We start from the raw sequence: 23,747 nt of genomic DNA, 5'->3' as shown, positions 1-23,747 counted from the left end.
GACAAAAATTAACAAAATTTGCTAAAGGACATAAAATAACTCCTTTATTTATAGACTCAATACATGTTACACATACACACATGTGTGTATTTATAATTTCTAGAACAGTTTACAATCTGACATTTTATATATAACTCGATTAAATTATAATTTAAAATTTCTATTGATCAAAAGACACCATAAACAGTGTTACAAGAGAAGTCATAGACAAAAAGATGATATTTATTATAAAATTAAGTCAAATAATATTAGTATCCAGAATAAATAAAAAATTCTTAGAAATCAATAAAAGACAATATCCTATACAAAAATGGCCTAAAGTTATAAATAGTTCAGAGTAGAAGAAAACAAAATGGCCAATCAATACTTGAAAAAAATTCAGTCTTAAAAGTGTCTTAAATTCGGTAGTGAAATGCAAAGTAAAACAATAACATGCCATTTTATACATTTTATATCCATTTGGTAAAAATTTAAAATCTCTACAATGTTTATAAGGATATGAAAGTATGAGCATATTCATACACTACTAGTGGCAACATCTTACAAAATTGAAGGTGCATATATTTAATAGCCAGCAATTATATTTCTGAATATTAAGAAATCCTTGCATAGTATATACTCAGGAAGACACATATAAGGATATTCAATGCAGCTTTATTTGTAACAATTGGAAGCCAATGTCTATCAATATGGTGTATATATTAGATGACTCTGTAAGTCATGATAAATTGTCTCCCTAAAAAAATAAGAAGCAAATACGGCAAAAATATTAACTTACATTATAACTGGGTAATAAGGAGATAGGTGTTTGAAGAGTATTTCATATGGAAATATTCCATAATCTTAAAATGTTTAAGGGTTAATAGATGACAGTGAACTTGTTTCCATACCTTATTCTCATCCAAAGTTATGACCCAGATGGTATAATTATCAGTCAAATAGAGTGTTGCTTTGGGCAGGCCAATTTGAAAGGCATCTCTCAATGCACTTAAAGCAGGCAGAAACCCACTCCACCCAAGCTCAGGCCCTTCTCCCTCTCTTTATTATCACCTCCCAGCACAGAGTCTGATACAAGGTAGGCACTGAGAAATTGATCAAATGCATGAAGCAATAAAAGTAAAATTAGAATATAAAAAGACATAGATTTACTACAAGAAATCAAAGTAAATAAAGGTGGAAGGTTAAAATATTCAGTGATCTTTCTGAAAATGTAATGTGGCTCAACAATACGGAAACTTTTATGATACTGAATGATGACTGTCAGTGACTCAGTTATAAACCATATGATATAACCCCCCCATCCCCACTTTTTAATCTGAAGAGCAGGGCAAAAATCTTCAAGTGATATATTTCATCCGATTTGAAACAAGATGGCCTTTTGAAAAGAAAACCATGGAAATCAACATAGATCTTCCTCTTAGATATCAGCTGAAGGCTATAGCCAAATAAAGAATATAATGAAAGAATAAGTCCATTAGAAGGGAAATGGCCTTCGGAGAAACTCAAGAAGGCGAGATGAGAAAACTAAGGGAGGCATGGGTTCTTGGCCTGAGGAAGAGGTGTCCTGGCTCATAAACAGACCTCTCCGGAGGTTCCAGGAGCAGAGCTGCAGTACACCAAAGTCAGTGCTCCAATCTGACTTACGACAGCCAACAATAACTTTAGCTCATTGTCTGGAATCATCTCAAGTAAGCCTGTCTCACGCTCCACCACTCCATCACTACCCGTAGCTGATAGGTCCAGATATCAGCCTCCAGCTCAGATTCCATCAGGACTCTACCATGGGATTCCTTTCCATGGATAAATGAGGAAGGGTCAGTCAGTTTCCTGTGAGAAGAACTATGGGATGTAAAGTCCCTCCCCTCGGAGGGAGAAAGGGAAGCCAACAGGAAGAGAATCCTGGTCCTGATTCCAGTGGTCTCCGAAGCTCAGTTCTTCCAAGGACTTTCCCAGAGTTCCGTGTGGTAATTCAAACTCTTTTAATAAACTCTCTTTTTGGCTCAAGGTAATTTTAATTGTACATTTTTTACTTAAAACTGAAGAGTCCTATTTTAATCAGGTAATCAGAGTCTGAGGCCATTGACCATTGCAATCTTATAACTAACTCACCTTATTCTGATTCCAAACACTCTGTACAACATTGTGATTATAGTTTGCCTTCCTTTTTCTTCTTCTCTTTTTCCCCCCTGTTAGGCTGACATGACTGGTGTGCTTGAACATTTTATTTCTCATTATATATTAACTAATTAAAATACTGGCTTTTCTTGTGGGTTTAATGAGCATAAGTCAATCTCCATGAGTCAGATAAATTCTGAAGCACAGAGAAAATGGCCTTTCTGGAAATGTAAAACTGCAGACCAGATGCTGGTAAATTTACCAGTATAATGCCATGCTGTAAGAACACTTGGAAGGTGGACAGCTGGCTTTTGCCCAGCACCACCCACAGTTTGCCGCACATGCCCTCTCCAACCTTTAGCGGTTTTAAGTTGGAGAACAACTAAAGGTGATCTACAAGATAAAAAAGGGAAAGAAGTCTGATATTGAAATTATTATTAAAGCCATGAAATTAGTTAAAATGACTACAACTGCCTACAACTACAACTGATATCGAAGTGATTATTAAAGCTACGGTATTAGTTAAAATGGCTACAACCGCACTAACCTCTGTGGTAACATGTGTGAATCTGTGACCAAAACCCATGAAATCACGGTTTCTTAAACTTGGAAGAACTTTAAAGGTCAACTGCTTCTTTTCTGTTTTGTCTGAAGGAGAGGCAGATATTCCGGCAGCAGCAACAAGGGAACGTGACATCTACTTAGCAAATCAGATGGTCCCACCTCAGAGTCTGAACCTGAGTAAGTGACTCGAAGACCCCAAAAAGCAGAGAATTAATTTGGAATAAATCCCCTTGCTGGCAGCAGGAGAGGCAGAGCCCACCATTTAGGATGGGTATAGCCCCTCTGGCTATGGATCCTACTTGACTCTGTGTGGTAAGAGAGAAGGGGAGCTTACAACCTTTCTGGGAAATTCTGTCTCATTCTTAAAAGAAATCATCATTCTTTTTTAATCTCAAACTGAGCAGAGATTCCTCTTCCTTCTACCTCTGGAACGAAGCCATGCAGAGCAAATCTGATCGTTCTTCCACATCTGCTGAATGCCAGGCCTTTTTTTAATGTACCACTAATTTACCCTCAAACTTCCCCAGCTGAGTAATTCTCATCTCAATATGTTCAGTTAATTTTACTTCTTGAGAACATTTCTCTTAGAGACTTCTGTTCTCTCTAGTCTCAGGACATGGTTCTCCAAAGCTGCTGCACAGCCAGCACGTTGGGGAGCTTAGTCGTGGGGATAACTGCCATGGCTCTCCTGTGAAGGATTTTCTATTTGGTCGGCGGGGGGGGGGGGTGTCCTCTCATCTTTCTCTATCTTTGTTTACTCCCTCATTTAAAAAATAATTAACATACAGTGTTAGATTAGTTTCAGATGTGCAATATGATTCAACAATTCTATACATGACTCAGTGCTCCTCACGAGAAGTGTACTCTTCATCCCCCTTCTCTATTTCACTCACCCCCCCCATTTACCTCCCCCGTAGCCACCACTAGTTTATTCTCTGTATTTAAAAGTCTGGTTTTTTTGTTTGTCTCTTGTTTTCTTTGTTGTTCATTTGTTTTATTTCTTAAACTCCACATATGAATGAAATCATACCTTATTTGTCCTTCTCTGACTGACTTATTTTACTTAGCATTATACCCTCTAGGTCCACCGTAGGTATCAACCTTGAGGAAGTTAGTGGGCAAGAAGTGGAGAGAACAGATGAAATAGAGGACAATTTGAGTCTGCTTTTACTCCGGATCCAAGCTAAGCCCTTGCTAAGTTCCCTAGCAGTTTGGAAGCAGTTCTCCCCTTCCATCAAGAACACACCTGAAAACCCAGAGATTTTAGTCTCTGCTTTTACCACCAAGCGGTCATGGGGCCTTCAGCAAGTCATTTAAACCCTTTACATCTTAATTACCCCATCAGTATCTCTTCCATAAATACTTACAGACTAGAAGGATAGATTAATTAATGAGAAATTGGATTCTTTGATTATCTCTGTGCTTTGATTTCCTTGCCTGTACAATTAGGAAGATACCTACTCATAGGACCTTGTATAAATGTTAGGAGGAAACAGATAATAGATAATGCATGTGAAAGTACTTTGAAGGAAATGGAGCACTCTACACATTTCAGCATGAAATACAATGTACTATAGTTACTAAGGACACAAGCTCTGCAGTCACACAGACCAGACATGAGTTTAAAACCCAGCTCTGAGCCCTACAGGAGGTATTACGGGGGGTTCTATAAAAGTAAAAAGGCCCCAAGAGTGATACAAAACAGAAAGTCACAGCCAATACAAACAAAGACTTTACTGACAACATGGCAGAATTAAAAGCATATCTCTCAGTACTCAGCCTGAACATTAATGGTTTAAATTCTTGCTTTAAACGCCACAGGGTTGCAGATTGGATAAAAAGAAATGACCCATCCATTTGCTGTCTACAAGAGACTCATTTTGAACCCAAAGATGCATTCAGACTGAGAGTAAGGGGATGGAGTACCATCTTTCACGCAAACGGACCTCAAAAGAAAGCTGGGGTAGCAATTCTCATATCAGATAAATTGGATTTTAAACTACAGACTATAGTTAGAGATGCAGAAGGGCACTATATTATTCTTAAAGGAAGTATTCAACAAGTGGATATGACAATTATAAATATATATGCCCCCAACAGGGGAGCAGCAAGATACACAAGCCAACTCTTAACCAGAATAAAGAGACATATAGATAAAAATACATTAATAGTAGGGGACCTCAACACTCCACTCTCAGAAATAGACAGAACACCCTGGCAAAAACTAAGCAAAGAATCAAAGGCTTTGAATGCCATACTCGACGAGTTGGACCTCTTAGATATATATAGAACACTACACCCCAGAACCAAAGAATACTCATTCTATTCTAATGCCCATGGAACATTTTCAAGAATAGACCATGTTCTGGGACACAAAACAGGTCTCAGCCGATACCAAAAGATTGAAATTATCCCCTGCATATTCTCAGACCACAACGCTCTGAAATTGGAACTCAACCACAAGGAAAAATTTGGAAGAAACTCAAACACTTGGAGACTAAGAACCATCCTGCTCAGGAATGACTCGATAAACCAGGAAATAAAAAATCAAATTAAACAATTTATGGAGACCAATGAGAATGAAAATACAACAGTCCAAAACCTATGGGATACTGCAAAGGCAGTCCTAAGGGGGAAATACATAGCCATCCAAGCCTCACTCAAAAGAATAGAAAAATCTAAAATGCAGTTTTTATATTCTCACCTCAAGAAGCTGGAACAGCAACAGAGGGACAGGCCTAATCCACGCACAAGGAAGCAGTTGACCAAAATTAAAGCTGAAATCAATCAAGCAGAAACCAGAAGTACAGTAGAGCAGATCAACAGGACTAGAAGCTGGTTCTTGGAGAGAATCAATAAAATTGACAGACCACTGGCAAGACTTATCCAAAAGAAAAGAGAAAAGACCCAGATTATTAAAATTATGAATGAAAAAGGAGAGGTCACGACGAACACCATTGAAATTGGAAGGATTATTAGAAATTTTTATCAACAGCTATATGCCAATAAACTAAGCAATCTGGAAGAGATGGAATCCTTCCTGGAAACCTATAAACTACCAAGATTGAAACAGGAAGAAATTGATTTCTTAAACAGGCCAATTAATTATGAAGAAATTGAGTCCGTGATAAACAACCTTCCAAATAACAAAACTCCAGGCCCGGACGGTTTTCCTGGGGAATTCTACCAAACATTCAAAGAAGAAATAATACCTATTCTCCTAAAGCTATTTCAAAAAATAGAAACAGAAGGAAAGCTACCAAACTCATTCTATGAGGCCGATATTACCTTGATCCCCAAACCAGGCAAAGACCCCCTCAAAAAGGAGAATTACAGACCAATTTCCCTAATGAATATGGACGCCAAAATCCTCAACAAGATACTTGCTAATAGAATCCAACAGTTCATTAAAAGGATTATCCACCACGATCAAGTGGGATTCATACCTGGGATGCAAGCGTGGTTCAATATTCGCAAATCAATCAGCGTGATACATCATATCAACAAGAAAAGACTCAAGAACCATATGATCCTCTCAATCGATGCCGAAAAAGCATTTGACAAAATACAGCATCCTTTCCTGATTAAAACCCTTCAGAGTGTAGGAATAGAAGGTACATTTCTCAATCTCATAAAAGCCATCTATGAAAAGCCTACTGCAAATATTATTCTCAATGGGGAAAAGCTGGAAGCCTTTCCCTTAAGATCAGGAACACGACAAGGATGCCCACTCTCGCCACTATTATTCAACATAGTACTAGAAGTCCTTGCAACAGCAATCAGACAACAAAAAGGGATCAAAGGTATTCAAATTGGCAAAGAAGAAGTCAAAATGTCTCTCTTCGCAGACGACATGATACTCTATATGGAAAACCCAAAAGAAGCCACTCCCAAACTATTAGAAGTTATAGAGCAATTCAGTAACGTGGCGGGATACAAAATCAATGCTCAGAAATCAGTTGCATTTCTGTACACGAATAACGAGAACGAAGAAAGAGAAATCAGGGAATCCATCCCATTTACAATAGCACCAAAAACCATACGTTACCTTGGAATTAACTTAACCAGAGACGTAAAGGACCTTTATTCTAGAAACTATAAATCACTCTTAAAAGACATTGAGGAAGACATAAAAAGATGGAAAGATATTCCATGCTCATGGATCGGAAGAATTAACATAGTTAAAATGTCCATGCTACCCAGAGCAATCTACACTTTCAATGCTATCCCGATCAAAATACCGAGAACGTTTTTCAAAGAACTGGAACAAATAGTCCTTATATTTGTATGGAACCAGAAAAGACCCCGAATCTCCAAGGAACTGTTGAAAAGGAAAAACAAAGCTGGGGGCATCACAATGCCGGATTTCGAGCTGTACTACAAAGCTGTGATCACAAAGACAGCATGGTACTGGCACAAAAACAGACACATAGACCAATGGAACAGAATAGAGAGCCCAGAAATGGACCCTCAGCTCTTTGGGCAACTAATATTTGATAAAGCAGGAAAAAACATCCGGTGGGAAAAAGACAGTCTCTTCAATAAATGGTGCTGGGAAAATTGGACAGCTACATGCAAAAGAATGAAACTTGACCACTATCTCACACCATACACAAAAATAAACTCCAAATGGATGAAAGACCTCGATGTGAGACAGGAATCCATCAAAATTCTAGAGGAGAACATAGGCAGCAACCTCTACGACATCGGCCAAAGCAACCTTTTTCATGACACATCCCCAAAGGCAAGAGAAACAAAAGATAAAATGAATTTATGGTACTTCATCAAGATTAAAAGTTTCTGCACATCCAAGGAAACAGTCAGAAAAACTAAGAGGCAGCCCACGGAATGGGAGAATATATTTGCAAATGACACTACAGATAAAGGACTGGTATCCAAGATCTACAAAGAACTTCTCAAACTCAATACACGAGAAACAAATAAACAAATCAAAAAATGGGCAGAAGATATGAACAGACACTTTTCCAATGAAGACATACAAATGGCTAACAGACACATGAAAAAATGTTCAAAATCATTAGCCATCAAGGAAATTCAAATCAAAACCACACTGAGATACCACCTTACGCCAGTTAGAATGGCAAAAATAGACAAGGCAAGAAACAACAATTGTTGGAGAGGATGTGGAGAAAGGGGATCCCTCCTACATTGTTGGTGGGAATGCAAGTTGGTACAGCCACTCTGGAAAACCGTGTGGAGGTCCCTTAAAAAGTTAAAAATTGAGCTACCCTATGATCCAGCCATTGCACTACTGGGTGTTTACCCCAAAGATACAGACGTAGTGAAGAGAAGGGCCATATGCACCCCAATGTTCATAGCAGCAATGTCCACAATAGCTAAATCGTGGAAGGAGCCGAGATGCCCTGCAACAGATGACTGGATTAAGAAGTTGTGGTCCATATATACAATGGAATATTACTCAGCAATCAGAAAGAATGAGTTCTCAACATTTGCTACAACATGGACGGCACTGGAGGAGATAATGCTTAGTGAAATAAGTCAAGCAGAGAAAGACAACTATCATATGATTTCTCTCATCTATGGAACATAAGAACTAGAATGATCAGTAGGGGAAGAAAGGGATAAAGAAAGGGGGGGTAATCAGAAGGGGGAATGAAACATGAGAGACTATGGACTATGAGAAACAAACTGAGGGCTACAGAGGGGAGGGGGGTGGGGGAATGGGATAGACCGGTGATGGGTAGTAAGGAGGGCACATATTGCATGGTGCACTGGGTGTTATACACAACTAATGAATCATCGAGCCTTACATCGAAAACCGGGGATGTACTGTATGGTGACTAACATAATATAATAAAAAATCATTATTAAAATAAAATAAATAAATAAATAAATAAATCTTGTCTCCTGAAAAAAAAAAAAAAAAAAACCAGCTCTGGTGCTTACTACATAAAGAACTTCTGGGAAGTTACTTTACCTCTCTGAGCCCCTTTTTAATGGAGATAGCTGCAATGTCTATCTCAAAGAATGAGAATTAAATGAAATAAGGCACATAAAGCCCTTGGCTCAGTGCCAGACACATAATATGTGCTCATTAACACAAGAAGAAAAAACAATACTGCAATGATACTAATTAAAGAATGGAAGAACATGGTTCTCTTTGCATTTTAATTGAAATATTCAAGCTGCAAGATGATGAACAGATTGAAAGGGACACAACTGGAGGCAGAGGAACTAGTTAGGACACTTATATTAGCAATTGGATCTGGGTCAGTGACTTGACTCATGCTCAACTATCCACCTGCTATCTGGCATTTGCCCTTCCTCTTACGTTCACTGCCTCAATGAATGGCCCCATTAACCCCCATATGCCTAAAAGCCTGGGAATCAACCTTGAGTCTTCTCTACCCTTATAACTAATCAGTTACCAGGCAGATGTCTATTCTTTTCTCTTAATATATCTAAAATATGAAACCTTCTTTTCCTCCACACCACCATCACTAAAGGTCAAGACCTTATCATGTCTTGCCTTGATTAGTTCAACAGCCTTCTGACTGCAATTCCAGTCATCTACCAGTCTGCTTCTGCTTTTTAAACACAAATGTTATTGTTTCTAACCCATACTTGAAAACCATTCACTCTTGCCTTCATGATAAAGTCCAAACTCCTTAAGATAGCTTTTAAGCCCTGCCTGCTTTGTCCCAAACATCGCTCTCCAACTTTAGCTGCTATCACTGAAAACCTGTACTCTGTGAACCAGGCATGCCCATCATGGGTGCCATTCAACATCTGTTCCAACCTTCCTTCTCTCTTGTCTTTCTCTGCCTCTTCACTGTTGCACTTCTTCCTCTCTAAAGCATACTGATGTTGGGAGGCATAGCAAGCCTCTTGACACTATGAGGATGAAAGTTACTAGCAAAATGTGCAGAGAAGAGAGACAAAAAGACCCTGCATCCTTGATGACATCATGTGGGTGCCACACCAGTCTTAACTCCCTCATATTTCACGCCAGCTGACCAAATTCCTTAATTATTCAAGTTGCTATTAGTTAAGTTTTCTGTTACTTTTGGCCAAGTGTATTCCTTACTGATACATGAGTATTAACTGGTCATTTTTCTGTCTCATGAATTAGACGATGACCTACTTCAGAAATGGGGTGTCTTTTATCTCTACATTCTGAATACTTATTGTTCCTAATTCACAGTAGGTGCTCATTATGTTGAAAGAATGAATTCAGACATAGGGAAAAATAAAATTTCCTCAGGCCTAATAATTTTTGCATAAAAGGCTTATATGTAACGTAACTGTGTAAGTGCCAAATATAGAATCAAATTAAATACAGATAGCAACAAAGATTTCTGTAATGCTGGAAAGTTCTTGTTCCTGTGAAATCACTTCTCTAGCTCAAAGATGCATAGTATAGTACTACCCACTGAGACCCACTGAAGACTTTAAGTAATTATAACATTATGAAAACCACATACCCTTCCAACATCATAAAGAGTAATACTAGTAATACAGGCTCATCATTAATGTACAGGAATAAAAGGAAATGTCAGGATCAAACAGAAATTCCATAATATTGACATTTTGAAAATCTTTGCCACTCACTTGTTTTATTGGCTCATCAGTCCCAAAAGTTTGAACTGCTTCTATCCCCAGTGGATTAGCAATGACAAAAATTCACCCATAGGCCAATTAATGGTAGAAGCAGCCAAATAATCACGATAGTTAGAGACATGAAGGTTGCTTCAATTACCAATTGCTGTGGTGTAAAAGTTACTGCTTAAAATTACAACCATTTTCTTATCTCCGATTATTCTGTGGGATGACTGGGCTCAGCTGGGTGGTTTTTTGCTCCATGTGATGTCAATTAAAGCTACAGTCATCCAGGTACTTGACTAGACTGGAATATCCAATATAGCTCATTCTCATGGCTGGCAGGTGGTTTTGTCTGTCGTCTGGGAGCTCAGTTGGAGCTGTCAAACACAGCACCTTGGCTCTCCTCCATGTGTCTTGAGCTTCTCACAGCATGTTGGCTAGAGTCCAAGAATCAGAAGGCAGAAACTACCAGTCTCATAAGGTCTGCACTCAGACGTCCCAGAGCATCGCTTCTGCCACATTCCCTTGATCAAAGTGATCACAAGGCCAGCCCGGATTCACAAGACAGGCAAATAACCTCTGCCTCTTGACAGGAGCTGTGGCATGCACGTGCAGAGAAGGAGGGAATTGCTGATGGCTACTTCTGGAGATTAGAGACCAAATAAGTAAATTGAATAAGGCTATCTTCATAGTTTCACCTTGAGGGCCTCACTGAGCATACCTGAATATGCAAATAAACCTGAATGTGAGTTTGGTAGGTGTAACCTGAATGGATATTCTAATGTAGTTAGAGTCTATAAAGACGTACAGGGATGGTCTGAGTCAGCCATCAATCCACTGTGATGCCAAAACTTTAGATCTAAAAAGCACTATACTGAGTGCTTTTGCATAAATTTTCTTATCAAATTATTTGAATTACCCTGCAAGGATAGCAATAAGATAGGTTATTGTTACCCACCATTAAAACACTCCTGTGCCAAGGCACATAAGTCAAGCCAGGACCTGAGCCATACCCCCAAATATTAATAAATAGAAAAGTATCCTACCTACTTAGCCATTTGGTTTCAATGTACATCAGCTAAGGGAGGATACCCTAAATGCAGGAATTATGCAAAGAGCATTAGCATCTAGGTTGACTCTAAAATCATTTCAGCAAATTTGGCCAACTAGAAAAGCCATCATCACTCAGCACCAGCCAAGTCACCCACTCCAGGGAGCCGAGGTGGGTGATATGAGCTCAGGCAGGATTCCTGCCTGACAGGAGAAAAGTACCAAGCCAAGACCAAGATATGTCTTAGGAACCAGTAGCCACATTATTTGAAAAATGGAAAATCTGAATTCAGAAATTTCAAGAGAAGAACCAATACTTCCCATAATGGCTTGGTGCCCAAGGCCTGGCCTGCCTAAATGTAGCAATTAACATCTCCATGTTCACAGTTCCCTTAGTTAACCTATCATTCAGGGAGGCAGCATAGAAGAGTGGCTAAGACCATGAGACAATCTCAGTCAAGATCCTGGCTCATCACTTACCTGCTCTGAGAGTTTAAACATGTTACTTGACTTCTCTGTGCTTTTGTTTTTCCCACCACAGAAGGTAGATAATATAGATGGAACAAAGTCACAGAGTTTTGTAGAAAGTAAATGAGTTAGCATACTTAGAATGGTGCTGGGCACATAATATATACCATATAAGTATTTTTTATTAGTAGTATTAAAGGTGTAAGTTATAGAAACCCAATTCAAACTCAATTAAGAAAAAAAAGGAAGGAAAATAACAGCACATATAAAAAGAATACGATCAGGGGCGCCTGGGTGGCTCAGTTGTTAAGCATCTGCCTTCGGCTCAGGGCGTGATCCTGGCATTCTGGGATTGAGCCCCACACCAGGCTCCTCCGCTGGGAGCCTGCTTCTTCCTCTCCTACTCCCCCCCGCTTGTGTTCCCTCTCTCGCTGGCTGTCTCTCTCACTATCAAATAAATAAATAAAATCTTTAAAAAAAAAAAAAAAAGAATACCATCACATCTGTCTTTTTCCACACATCAGCTTAGCTTCACTTACAGATAGATGCTCCCCAGCAGAAAGATGCCCTCTGTAACTCACAGACCTGGAAAATGTTAGGGAATCTTGTCCCAAACTTCAATTACTATCCTAGAATGCTTTCTAAGTGGCTTGGCCTGGGTCCTATGGCCCACATGTGGGCTTGTGGGAGGTGGGAGTGAGAATGGGAATCAGCCCATTACATACGGCCCCGCCACGCTACACTGAATGGGAAGCAAAAGGTCCTATAATGACTAAGAAGGGGAATCAAGACTGGGATGCTGGTCTGTCTCACTCCTTTTCCATGGTCTTTTCACCATATCACTCTCCACTTCACATTTTCTTTGTTGTTATCCTCATCACCATCATCATAGGGCATTTTCTTTTCTTTTTTCTTTTCTTTTCTTTTCTTTTCTTTTCTTTTCTTTTCTTTTCTTCTCTTCTCTTTTTCTTTTTCTTTTTACTTTTTTTCCCTCCAGAAAAATGTTCAACATCTATCTGGGTGGTATCTTACCAAGAGACAAGCCACCCCATAAATGTCTGAGTAGAAAAAAAAGCAAAGGACTTGCACTGTACTTTGAGAAAAGGAAAAAAAAAAAGAAAAAAAAAAACCTCTTACTATTCATATTCAGTCCCTTTCCTCTGAAGAGTGCCAAAGGTTTTACAGACGCTAAATGCCCCAGTGAGAGAAATAAATTGAAAGAGTTTAAGCCGTGGCCTGAACTCGCTATGGCTACTGTGAAGTAATCACTCCACACACATATGGATAAGTGCTCTATACCAACAATGAAAACTTAACTGCCTGAACTACTTTTTGGCCTCATTTAACTTGTCCATTTATGTGACTACAGATGCCTTTCTCCTTAGAACCATAACATTTTAGAGCAGGAAAGGACTTTACAGATCATTTGGTTCAATCCCCTCATTTTGCAGATGGAAACAACTGGAACCCAGAGAGGCTTATTAGACAGCACAAGGTCACATAGCAGGTTCAGTGCAGGTTCAGAAGTAGAACCCATGTTTCTTATTTTCTCATACCATGTCTTTCCTAAAAAAACCACACTAAGTCCAAATAGCTGCCCCATGGTCCAAAACACTATTAATTTCTTTCTTTTCCAGTCATGTGAATCACATAAGAGCTTAGATGACTTCTGGAAACAAGAAACATTTATGATAAAATTTTGACAATCTACACTAATCACTACCACCGGGAGATGATGAAATTTGGTAAAAATGACCAGACACAGTAGTTACAGCTGTCCTTGTAAGAGGTCTACTTTTCATACTTCTCCATCCTTCGGTTGGTAGTCAGCACTTCTTGGCTGCCCTCAAACTGACACAGGCTCCCATGGGCATGCTTCTTACCCAGCCCATATTCTATGCCAGAGTTGGCTTTTCCCTGTAAAAAAAAACCTAGCTTTTCCTGTGAGCCACTATCCCAGGACCATGCATGGTTACATATGCATATTTAAATAAGGGCTTCTGAGAAATAAGGCCTTAAAATTATATTTATACTAAATCTCATTTACGAAATTGGACCTGCTTGATAAAGCTTTTGTTGTTTGTTTCGATTGTTCGGTTGTTTTGGTTTCTGGTTGGTTGATTGTTTAATGGTCACAGATGTGGTCCAAATACTATACATGGAAAACCTTACTTCTTAGAATGCATCAGCTACAACTGTCTGTTCCTATGGGCAATCATAAAATGATTTTGTATAAGATAAGATAATCATGTATCCAGGGCCTTCTGATCATCAGTGAGTTCACTTTCCATAAAGAGCTTCCAAATTAAGTGGAAGTTGCTTCAGAATTCTCAAGAACAAGATAGGAGGGCAAAGCAAGCCTCTTAACTTACTAATTAGATTCATCTTCTTATCCACATTTCCTATGTGCCTTAAAGGAAATGTGTCTCTCATTAAGTTTCTATCCATGTAGTAAAAGGATCCATGTCAGAGATGCCACACACATGCAACTGTCCCCATCTGAGACCGGAAGAACACTGTTGACGGCTAAGGTCTTTGGGCCTCCCTCTCCCTCCTTCCATCACTGGTCACTGTTAATTCCTTGGAAACTCACTGAAAGAAATATAACCAACTCTCAAGAGAAACAGTAACTCTAGTTCTAGAGAAGCTCAATCTAGCTTCAATGTATGTAAATTTCAATTTTCAAAATTAAGTCATTGATATCACTTTTAGTATCAACCTTACTGCTCCCTGTATTACAATTTTTAAAAACTTATCTCAGTCGGGGTGCCTGGGTGGCTCAGTCTGTTAAGTGTCTGACTCTTGATTTTGGATCAGGTCATGACTTCAGGGTTGTGTGGGGGTGGAGCTTGTTTTGGATTCTCTGCCCTTCCCTTCCCCTTTGCGCTCTTTCTCTTTTGCTCTCTAAAAGAAAAAAAAAATTATCTCAGTCTGTGACATACATGGAAGGAATTATCCACAAAGTCCTTTTCTCTGGTTAAGGTCAGGAGTGATAAGTGGTGTCCAAACACTCTAGTTCTGATTTTCAGTATGTTCCAGAGATGTTTGTTGCCAGTTTAAGTAGGAAAGGTGTGTGTCTTCTTCACATTGGTCCAAAATAAAGTGGGTTGGCTATCAGTTAAGTTGTGAGAAAAGAAAGAGACTGTCAAATGCCATCACAATATAATGGATGTTATCTAAAAATTAAGATAAATGCATCTGACTAATGTCTCCTTAATAACAAAGCTATTCCTATATTCTGATTTTTTTTTCTTTTTTGTTAAGAGGTAACTAGAAGTTTAAATTTACATTATGATTACAGCCTTTCTTTTATAAGTTGAAGCACATTACTTTGGTCCATTGAGCAAACTCATTCTTATTCATTGCCTTTTAAAGTTGACATTTAACTTCCACAGCTGTACAGTTGGCAAGAAGCAAAAGAATTTTTAATATTAAAGAGAGAAGATTCTAAAACATCACAGCATTCTATGGTATGGAACACACTGTAATTAGTATACATTAACTGAAAGACGAAATTACATACGGTATTAGTGAAGGACAGTTGCTCATTTATTTATTTCCGTGCTAATAATCAAATAAGACAAACAAGTAATTCAGCAATTCAAACTAATAAGGACTGGTTTTCTAAAAGATTATGTCTTCTAATGCATTCACCAGAATAGAACTCAGAACAACTTTTGGTTCTACAGGTCTTGAAGCCCTAAATCAAATAGGCTAGGAAACAGCAATATCTCTCTTCCATTAGAATCTTCTATTCCAGGGCACTTGGCTGGTTCAGTCAATTAAGCATCTGCTTTCAGCTCAGGTCATGATGCTAGGGTCCTGGGATCGAGTCCCCCTTCGGGCTCCCTGCTCATCGGGGAGCCTGCTTCTCTCTCTTCCTCTCCCCCTCCACTCGTTCTCTCTCTCTCTCTTTCTCTCTCTCTTGCAAAAATAAATAAAAATACTTTTAAAAAATTTTTCTGTTCCACATCAGAAATAATCCATTTGTTCAAAAACCAATAACTGTGCAGTGGCTATAGACGCTGGGGATAGAGCTGTGACAGTTTTGCCCTTTAGAGCATTGAGTTTAGCAAGAAAGACAAACAGGAATGCAAGTAATCGCAACCAAGATGAATAGCATTAGGATGAAAGAAGCATACAGCGTCATGGACACCCACAGGGGACCTACCAAGTCATGGGGGCTGGGAGTGACAGTAGCAAGGGAAGGTCCTCTGAAGGAGGTGACATTTCAGATGAGACTTGACAACTTCACAGTCAAGATTAAAGGTACACACTGCACTTTGCTTCTTCAAAAAGCTCCACTAAAACCATATTAAAGAGGCTTTAAAAAATTAATCTACAAGAATAAGGAGAATAAGAAAAGGAACAAGAGAAACAAATTTTGGAAGCTTGAGAGAAGATGAATAAGTGGTCTCTGACTTAGCAGAAAGCTGAATAAATTCTAAATCAGCAAGGGAGGATTGGGTTAGAGCTGCTTGAGAAGCTGTTAGAGCTCCAGGCCCTTCTGCCATTCCCCATTGCTGGGTAACTGCCCCTCTTCTCTTCCAGCAGGAAGCTAGAAATGTATTCTCTAGAAAGGGTAAAAGAGAAAGTCATTGATCAACAACATGGTTCAGTGACCATACATAATGGAAGATTAATATTGATGTCCCAGCAAAATACCCTGATCACTCCAAGAACACAGGCACCAGCACTTCACCTGTCAGATGGTCAAGTAAGGGCACTTCCTCGGGGAATCTGACCAGCCCAAGAGGAAAGACTACTGACACCAGGGCTTCTGGGGGGAAAAACAAAAACAAAAAACAGACCCACCTAGATCTCTCCAGTAAAGCTCCAAGTCAGTAAGCTTCACTCTCAGGCTGTTAATCATGAGCAGAAAAGCAAGGACTGATTATCAGGTATCTCAAGAAAGCTTCGTGTTGCATGGTGCACTGGGTGTTATATGCAACTAATGAAGCATCGAGCTTTACATCGGAAACCAGGGATGTACTGTATGGTGACTAACATAATATAATAAAAAAACATTAAAATAAAATTAATTAAATAAATAAATAAATAAAAAAGAAAGTGGATTAGTGTTTGCCTAGGGCTGGGGATGAGAATGAGGAGGGTCTCTAGTAAGCATAAAGTTCTTTTGGGGTGATAGAAATGTTCTAAAATTAGATTTTGGTGATGGTTGCAAAATTCTGCAAATAAGCTAAAAATCATTGAATTGTACACTTAAAATTGGTGAATTTTATGGTATTTAAATTATACTTCAATAAAGCTGTTAATTTTTTAAAGTAAAAAAAAAAAAAGAAAGCTTCTAGCATGTAAGACAGATACCATACGCTAAAATAACAAACAAAAAAAGCATTTTAGAGGAAATAGAGACTATACATGGAGAAAAAAAATTTAAGGAAAACAATTATTAACATCCCTAGATAGATAAGATACTAAAGTCATGAAATTAAAAAAGGATCTTACAAAAACAGATTTAAAAAAAAACTCAACAGTAGGGTTGAAGAAAGAGAGTAGATAGTAAAGCAAAAATAAAACAGAAAGACAAGAAAATTAGAGGACCAGGCCAAGCAATTCAACATCCAAATAAAGGATTTCCAAAAAGAAAGAACACAAAAACTGGAAGGTATAAATCATCAATGAAGTAAATTAAGAACACTTCCCTGAATTGATAGATAGGAGTTTCTAGACAGCACTTATCATGTACACATCAATTACTGTTTTAATTATCTTATGTATATTAACTTGCTTAATCATCACGGCGACCCCCGAACACATATGCCTTTATAATTATCATTTTATGAATGAAGAAACTGAGGTACAAAATGGTAGGTAACTTGCCCAAGATCACATAGCTGGTAAGTGGCAGCGCCAGGATTTGAAGGCAGGTAACATAGCCCTGGAACCCGCTACGAAATACCACCACGCAGGAGGGAGCACCACTGTAAAATTTCAGAATATGCTGCAGACAGTTCTACATGATCTTTTCAAAACAGGGGTAGCTATTTTTTCCTTAGTGCATACAGAGCCTCATCCTCAACCCAGGGAGAACTCCATGCGGACTCCTGTTCCCACCTCCACACACAACGTTCTTCCCTCCAATACCTTGTCCTACAAATTTGAGTCACATCAGAAGCTCTAAATTCCTATTCCTAATTCCCAGCTCCACAAGAATACTGCTCTAAACTTGGGCTCACCTCTCTGCACCAAAGCTGAACGAAGTATCCTCAGAGAGTAAGTCAGAAGAGAATGAGACACTCCCCTCTCATTTCAAGGAGCACTGAGCCACACAGCTGCTACCCAATGACTGACAACAGTTGCCTACCACATTTTGCCCTGTTCTAGAATTATGCATGGCAGGATAGTAAGTCTGAAACCAGTCCTTGTGTGCCTGAAGATATCTTTATTTGACCCTCCCATTTCAATAGTTCCAGGTTCATAATTCTTTTCCTTCAACACTTCAGTGTTATACCCTTGCAATCCAGTGCTGCTGTTGGAAGGTGAACATCAACTTGACTTTTATTATTTTCCCTATTTTTGCAACTGTTTCCTTTATTCCCCCAAATAATACAGCTTTAAATTCCTGTTCCACTTGTTCTATCAGGTTTGCTTCCTCTATAGGTTGCCTATGTCCTGTCATTCTTCATGATACTTTTATTCTTTAGATGTGTCATGATATTTTTTAACTGGGACTTCATCAGTATCATTCCTGAGACCATCGGTTACCTCTGCTTTGATGACTACAAAGGTGGCCCATTGAAAAGAGAGGGTCAGCGGTGTCTTCGCTGTGAGGGAGGGAGATAAAGTGCTTCTACTGCAGATCTCTGGGCTCAACTGCACTTGTTTTCCTTGGCATTTCTTTCTCCTTTAGATGCACTGCTTAGTTCCTCTGTATCCAAGACTGCTTTCTTGAACTAGAGTTGGAAGAAACAACTCTGAGCCCTACTGGCCATCTGTGGCTGGCATTACGGATTTCAACACTGAGATCAGAGTTTCAGGGAGGTAGACTGTTGATATCAAATCATCTATTAGGTAGGGCCCTGGTGTCTCGTTTTCTGTGCTGGAATGAAAACAGCATGCAAAGTCAATGCAGAAAAATCTAACTTGGAGTATGTAACTCCATGTTTGCAAGCACAATATACAAGATTCATTCAGCTCCCATCTAAGCCTGGCCAACTGAGATCACAGCTCCCACCCTGGACTGGCCCAAGACTCCATCCAGAGACTTCAACTTTTGTCTTCTCTCTTCTTCCCCTTTCCTGTCTCCCAGCCCTCTCCTCCACTAACCCATCATTTTCTTTAGAGTTTCTCAAAGTTTTGATACAGTTTTCAAGTCTGCCTCTGGATTCATTCTGCCTTTCCATGTCTTTGCTGAAATTTCCAGATTTCAGGGCAGGGAAGGGAGCCAGTGGAATGTTTTTAGCTCATCACTTTCATGGAAGCCAGAAGTCCACCCTCCTCAGGGATCATTCTGGGGAAACTCCCTGTGGATCTTTGAGCCCACTTGGATACGCCACAGCCGGCTGTGGGAGACATAGGCCAGGCCAGCCTCATAGGAGGGATCAGTGTTAGGATCTGCACTGTTAGAGCCCCTGGCCAGAATTACAAATGACTGTGAAATGGGGTGGGACATTATCATTTAGGACACTTCCCACCCTAACCCCAGGCAGACTGCAAAGTAGCTTAGTTCTAATGCCAGACATTTCTCAAACGAAGCAAAACATCAAAATTTCTGGTAATGATGACATGTATCCATATCTACATAATACACAACCCAATACTTAGAATTTCATCATGCTTGTAAGTACCCATATTTCCATATCACTTATCTATATATCAGTACAGAAATTATGAAAGTTTGTCTTCTTTAGAAAGATGAATGGAAGACAAATTTCTTTTCTACAGTAACAAGCCATGCTGCCCCCAAATAAATATATTTCTTTAATCAGCAAAAAATAGCAGTGCCCTGCTCTATAGTCAACTCTCATTACTCATAGTAATGTTCTATAAAGGCACCACAAACACTGAATTAGCAAATACTGAACCACTGCTCTTAGGGGAAACATGGGGGTAGGATCCTGAGAGCCTCTGCTCACAACATTTTCATCAAACAACCAGTACGTAACCTGGTTTTATGTGTGTCTCTGTTTAATATATATTGTTATTCATTAACAATGAACATGGCCAACAGCATTATAACTCATGCCTGAAGTAAGCTTATCCAACACATCTATTTTCTCCATAAGTCACATCACAGTCTTCTTGTGCTTGTGACATTAGACAGCGCTTTAACATTATACTTGCAAGCCATTTCAGACAGCAAAATCACCAACAAAAAGCACACAAAAAATGCAAAAATCATGGCACAAGTAGACCGTGAGAAGGACACTTGGCGCACAGTATGAGCGCTGAAATGAGAAGGCAGAGCTGTGCTTTGTCCCACCTCAGCCAGAAATGTGCACATCGAGTGGCTCAAGCTTTTCACCACCCTATGCATATCCATGAATGACTCAACCCTGAGTACTGATTTTGGGGTTACAAATAAATGTTAGCAAGCAGGAGAATTTGCAAATATGGAATCTTGAATAATGAGGATTGATGATATTATTAGTATTTGCATACTGATGGGGGAAAAAAACCCTTTTGTTAAAGGAAAGGAGTCTGTAAAATGCCATGTAAAGGGTATTTTGTTGGCCTTGGTATGCTCCTCACCCTCTCACTTTCACAAACAAACCTCTTGATTAATTAAGAAATGTTTTGTGCAATCTGCAGCCATTTAGGATCTACTAACATTTTATGCCGATCTGGTGGGTGTCTAGTAAAGAGAGCTCCAAAGCCTGTAGCAGGTAATCCAGTGTCCCTGGAAACAAGAAAACAATTTTAAGAAAACATGTCACACTGACATTTATAAACTTTCAAAGCCATACAAAACTAATTTGGGGCTGAATTTTTTATCCTTTTTCTAAGTTTTCATTTATTATTTTAATTCCAGTGTGGTTAACATAGAGTGTTACATCAATTTCAGGCATAGAATATAGTGATTCAACAGTCCCATATAAAGTAGTACTATTTAGGCTGCAATTGGCTAATGATCTAGTTATTCAGGCGGCTAAGACAGAGAGTGATAGTAGTAAAAGTATGGCTTTAAGTAGGACTAATCAAATAAATAATGTTGCTTGGTATTGAGAAATGGCTTGTGGTTTTTATATTAATAATTGTTGTAATAAAATTGATAGTACCTATAAATTGAGGATATACCTGGTTAAATGTGTGGAGAAACACAGGTCAACAGAAGCTTCTGCGTGAACCAGGTTACCAGCTGGAGGTAGGTACAGTTCAACTCGCTCAAGCAATAACAAGTCAAACGCCTGCTTCAACTGCTGTTTATGTGAGCAAGAATAACCGTGACGGTGGGAGTAGTCAGAAACTGATTTACTTGAGAAAATGCTGTATCAGAAGCATCAGTTATTAATGGGATTGATCAGTTTCTGAATCGTCCCTCCAATTATAACTTGTATAACCATGAAGAAAATTATTACAAATGCATGGGGGGTTACAGCCGGGGCTGAATTTTTATGATAGTCTCTTAAAGGTTATTCATGTTGGCAACTTTCATGCACTTTGCAAAATAAAATGTCCCAACAAGTAAATGAAAAATTCAGCATTTTGTCATTGTTTTGACTGCATTTCTCAACAATTACAACATAAGACAAGATCTATGGAAAGACTTTTTCATGGAAAGACACGATGCCAAGCTGCAGGACTACATATCTATGAGCAAGAAACAGTTCCTACTCTCAAAGAACTATTTCAGGGGAAACACACATACATATAATTAACTAGAATGCAAGTCCACCCGTTGTGCAGAACATAAACAAAATGCTCAGAAGGCAAGAATATAAGAGCAATTAATCCTGATCAATGACAGCTTACCTAATTCTTACTGCTTGTCAAGCAATATTTCTAGGTATATTTCATACTTGTTTTCACCTAAACTTCAGGGCAACCTATGAAGTAGGTACTTTTATAATTCCCATTTTATAGTTATATTATAGACACTATTTCACAAGTAAATTGTGGAATTGGTGTTCAAAACTAAATAGTCAGAACACTGACCAGAAAAAAATGCATAAAGAGGAAGTAACATTTTAGCTGGACCCAGAATAGGTAATGCTGCTTGGCAAACAATTGAGGGAAAGAGAATTCCAGACAGAGGGAATGGCATGAACAGAAAGCACAGAAGCTTGAGATACGTTCACTATGATTGATGTGTTCCTGTAACGTGTAGCTGGGGCCGCTACACCTCCTCACTACTCATACAAATCCTTTCCTGCATGTGTATGTTCTGTAAGCAAAGGAAAGTAGTAAGAATACCTTTCAATAATCCCAGAGCTCATTGTTTCATCATTCAATAAAGCCTTTCTCTTTATTTTAGCCAATTCTCTGTTTAAATAAACTTGTGCCATTTGTTCATGTGCTTCTGATATCCAAATCTGGAAAAATGGAAGCCTCATATAAGAAAAACAGATACATTGCCAAAAATGGTTAGTTACTAAAATATTCTTGTTGAAGTACATTCTGATATTAATTATTGATACTGTTGACATTAAAAACTAAGTACTATCTCATAGCAGTTCAACTATTTCATCCTAAATATATGAAAATGGCAATTCCTTATGACGTGTTATTAGAAAATAAATAATCAAATTGGTTGTTTCTATGAAATGCATTCAACTTAATACTAACTTTAATGTTTTTTACTTTCTTCTCAAAGTTAGTATATTTTAATTTCCCTAAGTAAGAAAATGTTTGTAGCAATCACTTTGTAAATCACATTGTACTCAGATACCAGCAGCACCACCACCACCATCCCTTCTCCATTAGAGGATTACTCAATAAATTATCAAGCAATTATTACAAGAAAGACATGAAAATTGTAAGATGTACTCAAATCAACTGAAGAAGCATCATGAGTAGTATTTAGGGAATCTAACAAACAAAAATGGATGCTGAGGATTCAATATTTCTTTCCATTCCAAACTCTAGAAGATCGTGAATGTGAAGGTTCACAGCAGAGAAGCAGAACTCACCACTACCAAGAGAACCCACGACTTTCTTCAAACCTGAAGACATCCAATGAACCCCTAGGTCACATTAATTGCACCAGATTTTGTTGAAAGAAGGAAAGAAAGAAAGAAAGAAAGAAAGAAAGAAAGAAAGAAAGAAAGGAAGGAAGGAAGGAAGGAAGAAAGAAAGAAAGAAAGAAAGAAAGAAAGAAAGAAAGAAAGAAAGAAAGAAAGAAAGAAAGAAAATCCTCTGTTTAGATATTTGGAGACTTCAACTGCAAGAGTATCATAGCTATAGTCAAACACCTTTGGTCCACTTTGGGTTGGTATAATAAAGCTCTGCTATGACTAGGAAACTATCCTACTCAAAGCAATTTTAACTATAGTCTCTGGCCCTGGTTCCCTGGTCTACCCCATGGCTCTATAGACCTTTGGCTTCTCTGACCACTACTCTCGAAGACTTCAACCTCCTGAATCACCAGCCACACAGCCCAATTTCCCAGCTTTGACTCCTATACCCTTTTGCTCAACTACTCTTCCTCATAGAGTCCCAGGTTCACAGGTCAATGGTAAGAGATACTGTATTGAGCTTCATATTATACACTTTAACAAAAATAAGACCTTTCTTTTGGGAAAAAAAATTACTAGGCACCATTTTGTTTTCATGTGCAAGGCTGACCCAAAGGCACCTGTCAGTGCCTTCCACAGGCTAATCCCAACAGAAAGCCAGAGGGCAAGGAAGATCACTGAAGCTGTCCATAAAGGTCAGCCTCTGTGGCAGAGTAGGGTTGAGAAGGGGGGAAAGTAGATCTGAAGGGAGAAAGGAAAAACACTTGGCATAGTTTATCTTCATTTTAAGGAAGGAAAAACTGAGGCTGAAACAGAATAAGCAAGGCC

General features: G+C 38.7%; 1 protein-coding gene across 2 annotated transcripts in view; it reads right to left on the bottom strand.

Moving 5' to 3' along the window:
* Positions 1–23,747, bottom strand: part of CFAP95 (cilia and flagella associated protein 95) — a 116,893-nt gene that overhangs the window by 20,881 nt on the left and 72,265 nt on the right. The window contains exons 3-4 of one of the 2 annotated variants that reach the window (XM_045772471.2): positions 22,159–22,277; positions 20,576–20,644 (exon numbers count right to left, since the gene is read on the bottom strand). In XM_045772471.2, the coding sequence (XP_045628427.1) occupies positions 20,576–20,644; positions 22,159–22,277 (188 nt within the window). Of the gene's footprint in view, positions 1–12,888; positions 14,686–20,575; positions 20,645–22,158; positions 22,278–23,747 lie in introns of those variants that run through there. The other variant, XR_015722873.1, reaches the window with a different exon arrangement.

The sequence above is a fragment of the Ursus americanus genome, chromosome 34 (assembly GCF_024610735.1).
Source record: "Ursus americanus isolate L20-20 chromosome 34, mUrsAme1.1.p, whole genome shotgun sequence".
NCBI lineage: Eukaryota > Metazoa > Chordata > Mammalia > Carnivora > Ursidae > Ursus > Ursus americanus.
Note: the sequence above shows the minus strand (reverse complement) of the source record. Positions and strands in the feature narration are given on the sequence as shown.